Source organism: Agelaius tricolor, unplaced genomic scaffold (assembly GCF_023055355.1).
Source record: "Agelaius tricolor isolate 1412-34295 unplaced genomic scaffold, bAgeTri1.0.p SCAF_36, whole genome shotgun sequence".
NCBI classification, from domain to species: domain Eukaryota; kingdom Metazoa; phylum Chordata; class Aves; order Passeriformes; family Icteridae; genus Agelaius; species Agelaius tricolor.
Window position 1 is genome coordinate 3,927,271 of NW_027269296.1, and position 11,377 is coordinate 3,938,647.

Below are 11,377 nucleotides of genomic sequence, written 5' to 3' on the forward strand. Positions count from 1 at the left end.
CTGCTGAGGGTTGTTTTATTTCCTCTGGGAAATTGGGTCAAAGCTATGTCCTGGCTGTCTCAGACAGTCATGGGTTTTTCTTTAGTACCTTTTTAGTATCCTTTTAGTATTTTTTGTATAGTATAGTATCTCTATAGTATAGTAACTCTTAAGTATAGTATCTTTAATATACTATAGTTTTAATAAAGCAATTATTAAATATAATATAGTTTAATAAAACATATCTATCAATATATATAAAGCATATATATAAATATAATACAGTTGAATAAAGCGATTGTTCAGTATTCTGACTCAATGGAGCGATTATTCACTCAAATTATGAATTATTCCAATTATTGGAATATAATTCAAATAATTCCCTATATTATTTCCAATATGTAAGGAATAATATTATTATTCCCTGCATTGGGGAATGTAGGGAATGCCACTACATTTGCCAATTATTCCCTACACTGGGGGCTCCCTGCCTGCAATACTGCTCAGCCCAGCAGCTCTTCCCACACCAGCTGTACCTGGCCCATGCTCTGCTTTATTTCCAGCAGCTCCCTGTCCATGTTCTCCTCCATCCAGGGCCTTTTGTCATTATCTAACCCCTGACAAACCCATTGTGATTGTAAATATCAGAACCATTGTGATCCCAGGCAGATGCCCAGGCCTGGCCCAGAGGAGCAGCAGTGTTTTGCACAAGGCAGTAACAAATTACTGAATGTCACCTGTGATTTATCACTGCCTTGGCTTCCAGACAGTGACACTGTTTCCCCCTGGGAATCAGCATTGTGGGTGCCAGCACATCTGCTCTGACTGAACCTCTAACAGGGATGATTTTGCTTATTTTATTGGATTGGAAGCATCCCCAATAAGCATCTTGTCTCCTTGTCTGAGTGATGCCTTTGCCATATGACACTGAATTTACATCCCATCCACTGCATGCAACTGCTCTGACAACTGGAAAAGCACCATATGGGGTGGGGACACACTCCAGGAGCTCAGTCCCAGCAGGGACCAGTCTCTGCCATGCTGGTGAATGTGCCAGAAACGTCTGCAGGTGACAGGCCCTGCCAGAGATAAGACTGCACAGCGCTGTGCCGTGCTTTCATCTCCAAAAACGCTTTAAGATGCAAAGAAATTAACAGCAGCTTCTCCTGGGCACAGCTCTTGGCTGCATGGGGGTCTGAGATGCCACAGAGAGGCTGCTGGAGCTGTCTGCAGGCTTGGGCTGCTCTGAGGAGGAGCAGAAACACCCCAGAGGGCAGAGAGAGCCCAGAGGGCAGAGCTGCCTTGGGCAGGGGCTCTTGGGAGGCTCCCACTGCGGCTGCCAGTGGGATTGGCTGAAGTGGGACTTGTGCCAGAGCAGTTCTGCTACTGAGACCCCTCTGAGCCACACAGAAAGGAGGACAGACCCCTCTGAGCCAGCCCTGCCTCTGTCAGCACCCCCAAAATGGGCTGGGGTGGTGGGGAAGATGAAACAGGAAAGCCTTATAAATATGATTGTCTGGCAAAAGATTTTGAGAATATGGAAACTCTAAGTGAGATTGAAATGAAAGCAAGCTTTGAGATCCCTCAGTTCCTGAACAACTGGAAAACAATGGCATGGCCAGCTGAAGGTGATCCCCTTTGGATCAAACAATCCCCTCTGCTTGCAGACAGGCCCAAGGCTCAGAGCAGACCCTGCCAGCTTGGCAGAAGGGGCCCAAAGAGGAGTTTGTAGGGTTTCAAATGTAACCCAGTGTGGTAATGGAATGATTCTTCTAGGCTGTATGGAAATGCTGTAGGATTTGTATCTTGGACTAGATTGGTTAGTGAGAATCAGAATATTCAACATAGAAGAAGATTTATTGTATTGTAATGGGAACCTTGCTCTCTTACCCTCTTATGCTCTCATCCTCTCTCCCCCTCTCCTCTCTCAGGCCTGCTCTGAGCTGTGGCTGGCAGCTCCCAGCAGGGCCCTGCACCCAGGCCCTTTGCAATAAACCCCAAGTTCCAGCCCTGGCTGCAGAGATCTCTGCTCTCTGTCCATCCCCACCATCCTACCCCTGACACTCCTACACTGGGGGACACCAGCAGGGGCAGGGCCATGCTCACCCAGGGTTTGAAGCACAGCAAAGCCTCTGCTCCCTGCATGGCACCTCCAGCTGCTGGGCCAGGAGCGCTGTCCCTGTGTCCTGCTGGCCTCACCACCAGCACCTGGCTTGTCCTTGTCCTTGCCCTGGCTGGCAGTGGGGAGTGTGGCTCCAGATTTCCCTTTCATCTCATCAGGGCCTGCTGGATTTAATTCCCTGCACTTCAGTACAAAGCAAGGGTCCTATCCAGAAAGCAATTTGTGTTTCTCAGAGCAGGTAGTCAAAACCTTTCCTATTAAAATGTAAATTTAGCCGTATTTTCTGGCATCATCTCTTTTCTTTCCTTAAGTTAAGAGGAATATGAACCTGTATTATTTTTTCCATCAACAATATCTTCCCCTCGGTTTTGTTTTAAGGAAAAAAGCTGCCTGATATACACCTTTAGCAAATTAAATTTGAATTGAGTCTGACAGCACAACAGGGATCCAGATTACAGAGAGATGTCCTGGCCTAATTGGAGTCATTGCCAAGAAGATTTTTGCAGAGTGTTAACCACAGAGGGCACAAGGAGAGCAAACACGGTCTGCACCAAATGCTCATCTCAGCAGCATTCCCAGCTGGCTGCAGGACCAGCAGCACCTTGGTGGTGTCTCTCAGGAACATCCTGGATGCTGAATTTAGTTTTACTGCAATCCCAGCCATGCTCAGCCAGGCACCACAGAGCCCCACTGGCCACTCCCTCTGCCAGCCCTGGGCTCCCACGTCAGCCAGGTGTGGTGGCTCCTGCCCCACATCCATCCATCCATCCATCCATCCATCCATCCATCCATCCATCCATCCATCCCTGCTCCACCTCCATCCATCCATCCATCCATCCATCCATCCATCCATCCATCCATCCATCCATCCATCCATCCATCCATCCATCATCCATCCATCCATCCCTGTCCCTCCTCCAATCTCCTCACAGCTGCAGAGGGGAATGGATGTCTGGGAACCAGCAGAGGATTTTGGCCAGACATGCTCAGAATAATGAAACCAACTGTCCTGCTCACTGCAGGTTTTAAAAGATGATGTTTCATGATTAAAACCCCAAATCTCTGTGAACTCACCATTTCTTTTGCTTTCAGACACCTGGAGGCAAGGAAGGGCTCTCTCCACACCTGGGGAAGGCTGTCAACATTTGAAGGATGTTCAGAGGACACAACTACACAGCAAAGAAGAAAACCTGAAAATTCCCCTCTGCCCACATTGGGCAGGTAACTACCACAAGCTTGGGAGCTCCTCATTCCCCAGAAATCCCAAAATCTCATCCAATCAAGCTGTGGCTGATGACAACTTGCACCTGACAGAGCTGCAGCCAGGCCACCCCCAGCCCCTGTGAGCAGAGTGAAAGGGGATCATCAGTAAAAATGAATGGTTTAATTACCAAGGGGGATCTGATCCAGTGCTTTCCCTGCCCTGGGGACCAAGGTGCTCCCTATGGCTTTCCTGCTGTGCCCCTGGAGCCCAGCACATCTTGGACTGCAATGGAATGCTCTGGAATGCTCTGTCCCACAGCAGCAAGTGAATCAGCAGCCTCAGCCAGCATTAATTATGCAGAGAATAATTTGCTGGTAAGGAAAAAAAAAAAAAAAGTTCTAATTTAATTCAATCAAAATTAAATTAATAGTTAATTTAACAATTCCACAGTGAAAAGCCCTTGACCTCTGGACTTCTCCTCCCTCCTATGGCTCCTGCAGTGGTGACATCCCCTGGCACCCCAACATTTCCCCACCTCAGCCTGCTCTGCCCAGGGCCCCCTCCCCAGGGACTCCCTGCAGCCATCCCCAGGGTGGGTGAAAAGGGAAAAATGGAGAAGAGGTGGATGTACACAGACCATGTTAGCTTTAAGCCCCTGAAAAATTCCAGCACAAATAAATATTTTTTTAAGGAACTGGAAAATAGGAAGAAGAGCAGCCAGGCAGAACATCCTCCAGAAAAGGGAGCTGAGAACAAATCTGACCAATGTACCTGGGGTGACCTGGAAGAGGGACTGCTGTCTGAGGAAACAGACTCTCCAGGTGACCTCAAGGTCCCTTCTGCCTATATTATCTACACTTCTACAGACTAATTCCTTAAATCAGTATTAATAATTAATTAATTAATTCCTTAAACCAGCAGGGCAGGCTGGGCTTCATCTGGAAGCATCCCCCCAAGCAGTGGGCTATTTCCTAGTCAAGGCATTACAAGAAAATAAACCAGAAGAAGATTAACATAAATATTGTTTGAAAGACTTAATTAACTGCAAATTGCAATTTTGTGTTTCCAGCTTAATTAGCATGGGTCTGGTTTTCATTGTATTGGGAAGCAGAACGAGGGCAATAGCAGTAGCACCACAGATCTGTGTTTGTAGTGAGGGAGGAAAACCTCTCTCTGCTTAGGGCTCTTGGATGCCTCAGACATTTGCTGGATTTCTCCTAAACTAAAGCTGCCAGCAACCAGGAGACAGGACATTCTTAGAGCCCCAAAGGCCACTTTTCATCTGACACCCAGGCCCTGAGGAAATGACTTCTTTTTCCTATGGAAAATGGGCTTCATTTGTGGCCACTTGCCCTGGCAGATCGTGTGGTGCAAAGCTTGTAATTAGCAAACTTTGCTGGATTTCTCTGTCTTGGTTTGGAAAGACAGGAGCCTGCTAAGGAAGGCAGGAGCCTCCCCTAAAATGGAGAATGTAAACCCTCCCCACCCCTCTGAATTGCTATAAATTTTAAATTAAGGGGCTCTCAGGCAAAAATTATGGGAGCAGGAAATAGCAGTTCTTTAATAGGGAAGAAAATAAAAGGATAAAATAAAGAATGCAGTGAACTAAAGCAACAGTGCCAGAGTCAGAACCCAGCCTGACACCCTGTGGGTCAGGCTGTTGGCAGCAGAACCATTGGAATTGTGGCTCAGCCCTCCTGCAGTGCCAGGGCTGGTTCTGCTGGAGCAGGGATCCTGGAGAAAGGTGCAGTCTCTGCCTCTGCAGATCCAGGGCAAGAGGCAGCTGCTGTTCCTCTGGGCAATGCAGTGCAGAAGCCGTGCTGGTGTTCCAGAATCTCCAGATTCTATCCGGGTAGGAATGCTTGGCTCCTCCCTCTGGGCTCCCATCTGCCAATGGGATGCTGTAGTTCTTATCAGCCATGCAGGGACATTCCAGAGCTGGTATCAGCAGGTGTCCCCTCCTGAGGGAGGAGTGAATGTGGTCAGTCAAAGAGAGAGATAAGGCAAATTGCCCACTTGACAGAAGACAACTGCCATACAGGTGGTAATAGAACACATCCTGCCTTGCAATCTGGAACATTCTCCAAAATTAAAGCTGCCAGCAGCATCCCCACCAGCTCCAGCAGGGTGGAAAGGGGCAGACACCAAGCAGCTCCACCTCCAACACCAGCCCTGGCCCAGGCAGCCTGGCCTGGTGCTGCTTCTTTGCTCCATGAGTTTGAACTGGCTCTGCTATGAGATCCTTCAGATGCATTTCTGTTTGCTAATTGAAATGCAAACCATGTATCTCCTGCTCTGAGTGCTCACAACAATGTGATTTCCACAAGGGCTGCGAGGGTCACCCTGTTCTGGGAAGGTTTATGAAGGTGTTTTTTTCCTGCCTGGCATATTTCCAGAGGTACCTGCCCACTCCAGCAGCAGCTGTGTCTGATCCCCCTGTCCCAGCTGGGCTGGGCTGTATTTTCACTGTGTCCCCAGACAGGTCACTGTGTCCTGGTGTCACCACAGGTCCCAGCACCACGTCCCTGCTCCCAGCACACCACAGTCACTCGGTGTAGCAGCAGGGTCCCAGTTTGGGAAGTACCAAGGACACCTGAACAAGCAAGAAATCCTGGGTTTGCTGTGTGCTGGCACATTCCAGAGGTGCTGACAGTGCCCTGACCCTGACACACAGGCTTGTCACCTCAGCTGGTGCCAAGCTGACAGCACTGTGCCCCACAGCCAGCCAGAGGAAAGAGGAAAGAGGGAATTTATAGTGCCTGCAGTTTCTGCAAGGCAACAGCACTGGCCCTTTCACCCTGCCTGATGCATGGCTCATCCTCTTGTGCTGCTGGTACAAATAAAGCTGTCACTCGCAGGGACACTGAGCACTGGCAGCAGGGACATGAGCAGAGGCACCAGCTGAGATGGTGACACATTTCCCCAGTTGTCTGCCCACAAATGCCACTGCAGGCTGTGCCAGGATGAGGCTCTGGGCACCCCAGAGCAGCCACCAGAGCCAGCCCCATTCAGGCAGGGCAGCTCTTCCTCAGGGCTGTGCCTCACCTGGGGAGCATCACACCCAGCTCTGGGAGAGGAGCCCTGCCTGGCTCAGCTCCTCTGCATGTCCCAAACTCCCCAAGGAGAGGAGGAGGAGGAGGAGCTGCAGCAGCAGAGCCCCTCCAGGGCCCTCGAGACACTGGGAAAAACCATCCCAGTGCAGGCTGGGCACCCCACACACATCCCAGGGGCAGAGCTGCTCCCCCAGCACAGGATCCTGGCCCCACACCACCCCCTCCTCCCTTCCCAGAGACTGCACTTGTCAATCAATGATCAATACCAGTGGACATTTTCATCCATTCCCTGTTTACTTCAGCTTAGCACCATTTCAGAGCAAAACCAAAAGGGAATTCTACATTTAAATGAAGGAAGATCATCACACCACGAGCTTATTCCATTCTCTGCATGAGGAGGAAGCAGGTTGTTCTGAGCAGCTCTAGCCTGGGGTATCTGAACACTGAATTTTCAGAAGCACTGACAGTTTAATCTCAGGAGGAGGTTCTGATCACAATTAGGACAGAGAACAGCACATCTGTAACACCTTCAGAGCTCCAAACCCCTCCATGCCTGCTTTCCTTCCAGTGCAGGTGGCACAGGGTGAGCTCTGGGGCACACAGGGCCTTCCCCACACCGCCCTGACAACAGTTTAACTTTTCACTGTATGCACAAAGCCTGACCAGGGTAACAGAACAGACATTTGGGAACAGTACAGCAGCACAAAAAAGGTCCAAAAGGGTTTTCCAGTCTTTCTTTTTTAATATTTTTTAAATTTACCTTGACATAACCCATTGACCTTATTAAACAAGGCCACGATCACCCAGTCCTGAGTGCACAGGCACACAGTGCCCAGCTCCACCAGCTCCCAGGCCCAAGGGTTAGGAGGATTCTGGTTCCAAGCCATACTTCTTCTTCAGGATTTCAACTGTGGGTGTCAGTGCACTGCAGGGAGAAACAGAGCCATGAGAACAAAGGTTTGGAGCATTAAAAGTGCATTTTCTGGGGAGGAGCAGTCAGCAAGGATTGCACTTAAGAGCCAAGGAGAGCACAAACTGCAGAAACACAGCTTCACACAGAGCCTGTGAGAAAGGGGAATCTGAGAGCTCCTGAGGACTTCTGTGTGTTCATAATTAGGTTAACACTAATGAGAAGGTGGAACTGCTGTGGGAAGTGAAGCAAAGCAAAGCAAACAAAGCAAGGTAATGCACGTCCCACCCCAATCCAAAAGCTTTGTTTTGTTTAATGCAAATGAACAGCCCCAGCTACACTCACCAGCCAGGCCTGATGATGGAGAATTTCCCTGACACAGACAAGTCAACCACAGTTGAGCCCAAGCGACACTCTGGGCTCTGGATGTCTCCTATGGGGCCTCCATCAACGACCAGGGACAGCTGAGGCCACAAGTCCTGGAATTCCTGCAGGAGAGCCGTGGGTAACAATCCTGCCAGCAGCTTGTACCATTTAAATAAAAATACAGCAGCAGAGCAACCCTTGGCTTATTGCTAAAGCTCAGCTGAGAGAGCCTGGGGCTCTGCCAAACCCAGGGAGATGCCAGAGGGGGGAAGGAGCCTCACCAGCACGCTCAGGGTGCTGCCCTGGGAGCTGATGTTGGCGCTCGTCAGGGCCAGCGGGCCCGGGCAGGCCCGAGCCAGGTCTCTCATGAAGGGGTGGTCTGGAATGCGGACACCAACCAGCTGCAGGGAGGGACAGGAGAGAGTTACACACACACAAACTGCCTTCAATACTGCCTAAAGCTCGCTGGGCTTAAAGCTGGAACTCTGGAGAACTGACAGATCTGCATCTGCTGGAGCTGTGGTAACACAAGGCTTAAATCAGGCCCCACGTCCAGGTCAGTCCTGGGGGGCAGGACACCACAGGGACCACTTCTGGGGACAGCTGAGTGTTGTCATCCTATTGCAGGGGTTCCATTCTGTTGCCTCCTTATCACAAAAGTTTCACACCTTCTTGTGTTTCTCATGGGCAGCTCCTCAGAGCTCTGACTCTTTCTTCTTCACAAAGCAGCCACTGACTCCAGTTCCCTTCTCAACCTGCCAGCAATCCCTGCCCCAAATCCATCCATCCCTGTCCCATCATCTATCCCCCATCCATCATCCATCTGGGTGTTTTGTATCTCTTGGTCTTCTCTGGTATTGTTCTTTATGTAAGAAACTTCAAAATTTGCATTTTCCTGTGCCCTTTGTACCATGGCAGAGGTTTCATAAATAAAAAGGTTAAAATTCAACACATGGTTCTACAGGCTAAACTTTAAATGCTTAATTCATATTGCTAATTCGAGTGAACTCCAAAAATCTCTATTCATTCATTCCTTCCTTCCTTGTTTCCTTCCTTCCTTCCTCTCACTGGTTACAGCTGTGACCTGTTCAAGTCAGGCCTGTTCCTAATCTTTGATAATTGGCCCAGCCCCAGCTCCTTAGGGCTAAGATTACTTTACACCCTATTTTTATTTTCTTACATTCTATCCCCCTACAGCTAAGGACAAACATTACAGCAGCAGCAGCACAAAGCCAGCCCCCTGCCCCCAATCCTGCAGCCATCACCCACCGATGTGAAGGGGTTCAGGTCCTTATTGAGCTCCTCTGAACGCTCCAACACCAGGGTCACTGGTCCTGGCAGCAGGTCCCGCAGCAGCTCCTCGGGGACATTGACGTGGCAGTACCTGCAGGGGCAGGGACAGCGGCATCAGGGCGGGCACAGGGAGCAGCTCTCATCTGTCATGAGTAGAAAAGTTGCCCATATTTTTAAAAAGGCTGCAGAGTTCACAGGTTGGGCTAGTTTGGTGCCAGGGTGGAGTTCTAACTGTTTGTTGTTGTAATCACCTGTGGTTTTCATTAACTATTGTCAGAGCTCAGTGCATCCCTCTGGGTGTCCAGAGTTGCCAAGGACCCTGCTGGGGGCTCAGAGACCCTGGCACACAGCCCAGAACACCTGGGGATTTGATTTTGAGCCCTGGAGCAAGTTGCCAGCTTTGTATGAGGACCTGAAAGTCACACAGGTTTGAATAGTGTAATAATAAAATTATCACAGGGTGAAAATGTAGATTTTAGGATTTTTGGTATGGGGGTTATGGGGACAAGATGGAGGGACCTGGGCGTGTCCAGCCTTTCTCCTTCTTCTTCTTGTTCTCCATTTTCTGCAGTGCTGTTGGCACTTTGGGGTTGGTTTAGAGTAGAAGTGCACTGTCTAACACAGGTGATAGGTATTGGAATTAAGTGTAAATATGTTATATGTGGTTTGTAGTATAAAAGGACAACACCACCCTTGGGGCGGTCACAGTGCCTGTGGCTGCCCTGCTGAGCAAAAAGAAAATTTTATAGATAAGAATTAATAAACAACCTCAAGAGCGAAAAGTGAAGAGCTCAGACTCATTCTTCAGCTGCATGGGCTGAGGCAGAGACATCCTGCACATCTCAGGGCAGCAATTATCAACAGCAACCCGAGAAACTATCTGTTGTTGATGGTTGGGAATTCCCTTTTTTGTCGAGTGGCACCCTGCTGCTTCCCGGAGGACAGTGAAGAGGAAGGGACATAAGGGCTGGCATGCAAATAAAGAAGCCTCTCACCAAACCTAACAAAAAACCCCTAAGAACAACGAGCCAACACGGAACTGAGGGATCGAAGTGATGTCTAGACGTGAGGAACAGAATCCAGTGTCCGCTGAGACCCTTTTTACCCCTCACCCTAACCTAAAAAGATGTCGGCCAGACAGAGGGCCTTGAATGTCAAACCGAAAAAGGGGGAATCTCCTGATGCTCTCGTGAGGACAGAACCCCCAGTTCTGCCCACAGACCAGCGAACACAGCTGCACTTTTCCTCCTCCTCCTCCGTGCCACTCCTGGGAGCAGCAGCGGCGTGAGCGCGACACGTCGGTTCTCCCCACCCGAGCTGATTTTTAATAAAGGCATTAAAAAGGAGAAAGATCTCCTGCCCTATTTATTTCACCACCCATCCCGCGGGGCTCCGGGGGTCTCTCAGCGCGCACCGGTAGAGCCGCTCCACGTCTCCGAGGCAGATGGCGAGCGGCTTGGCTCCGTTCCGCCCCTTCAGGCTGTAGATGCTGCGTACGGCGGCCGAGTCCTGGGCCAGGCAGGCCACGCCGTACACCGTGTCCGTGGGCACGGCCACCAGCCCGCCCGCCTGCAGGGCACCGGCCGCGGCCGCCACCGCCTCGTTCCACTCAGCGGGGCCCGGCTCCCGCCGCCAGCGGCCGCAGCCTGCACCCTCCGGTGCGGCCCAGCTCCCGCCGCCGGCCCAGCCTGCGCCCTCCGCTGGCTCCCCGCGCGCTCCCTGCGGGCCGGGCCGGGCCCCGCGGGCGGGCGGCAGCAGCACCAGGCGGGCACAGCCCGGTACCGGTGCCGGCACCGGGGCCAGGCCCGGGCCCGCCGCTCGCTCCGCCGCCAGCGCCAGCAGCCGCGCCGCCCGCGCCATGCGGCGGCACTTCCGGCGCGCGGCAGTGACGCCATCGCCTGGGCGGGGCAGGGCCAGCAGCGCCGTTGCCATGGAGACCGGGGGCGTGCGGGAGCCGGGAGCGAGGCGGAGCCAGGCGGAGGGAGAGCGGAGAGTGCGGAGAGGGGACGGGGGAACGGGGCATCGGGGGGTCAGGGAGGGAACGGGGGTACAGGGGCATCGGAGGGTCAGAGAGGGAACGGGGCGGCCAGGGGGATCAGGGGGACAGGGAGGGGATGGGAGTGGCCGGGGGCTCCGGGAGTCCGGAGAGGAGACGGAAGGACAGGGGGAGAACGAGAGGAACTGGGCGGCCAGGGAGATCGGGGGAACAGGAGGGAACGGAGGAAACGGGAGCAGCCAGAGAGATTGGGGGTTTAGGGGGGAACGGGAGCAGCCGGGGGCTCCGGGGGTCCGCAGAGGGGACGGGAGCGGCCAGGGGCATCGGGGGGACAGGGAGGGGACGGGAGCGGCCGGGGACATCGGGGGGAACGGAGGGAACGGGGTGACCAGGGGGATCGGGGGGTCCGGAGAAGGGACGGGGGGACAGGGGAGGAACGGAGGGAACGGGAGGG

At 52.0% G+C, this 11,377-nt stretch overlaps 1 protein-coding gene across 1 annotated transcript; it reads right to left on the reverse strand.

Moving 5' to 3' along the window:
• Positions 1–6,629: 6,629 nt before the first annotated feature.
• Positions 6,630–10,823, reverse strand: YRDC (yrdC N6-threonylcarbamoyltransferase domain containing). The gene is made up of 5 exons (XM_071453091.1): positions 10,342–10,823; positions 8,904–9,018; positions 7,916–8,035; positions 7,614–7,756; positions 6,630–7,283 (listed from the first exon to the last, which is right to left on the reverse strand). The coding sequence occupies exons 1-5, from the start codon at positions 10,785–10,787 to the stop codon at positions 7,220–7,222; spliced, it is 888 nt and encodes a 295-aa protein (XP_071309192.1). The 5' UTR covers positions 10,788–10,823; the 3' UTR covers positions 6,630–7,219.
• Between the last annotated feature and the right edge of the window lie 554 nt (positions 10,824–11,377).

Bases quoted from the DNA above. Each gene is read 5' to 3' on its own strand.
- YRDC (XM_071453091.1), bottom strand. From the start codon at position 10,787: ATGGCGCGGGCGGCGCGGCTGCTGGCGCTGGCGGCGGAGCGAGCGGCG. The intron at 9,019-10,341 runs GTGCGCGCTGAG...CTGCCCCTGCAG, and splicing joins GACGTGGAGCGGCTCTACCG to GTACTGCCACGTCAATGTCC. The intron at 7,757-7,915 runs GTGAGGCTCCTT...GCTCTCCTGCAG, and splicing joins GCAGCACCCTGAGCGTGCTG to GAATTCCAGGACTTGTGGCC.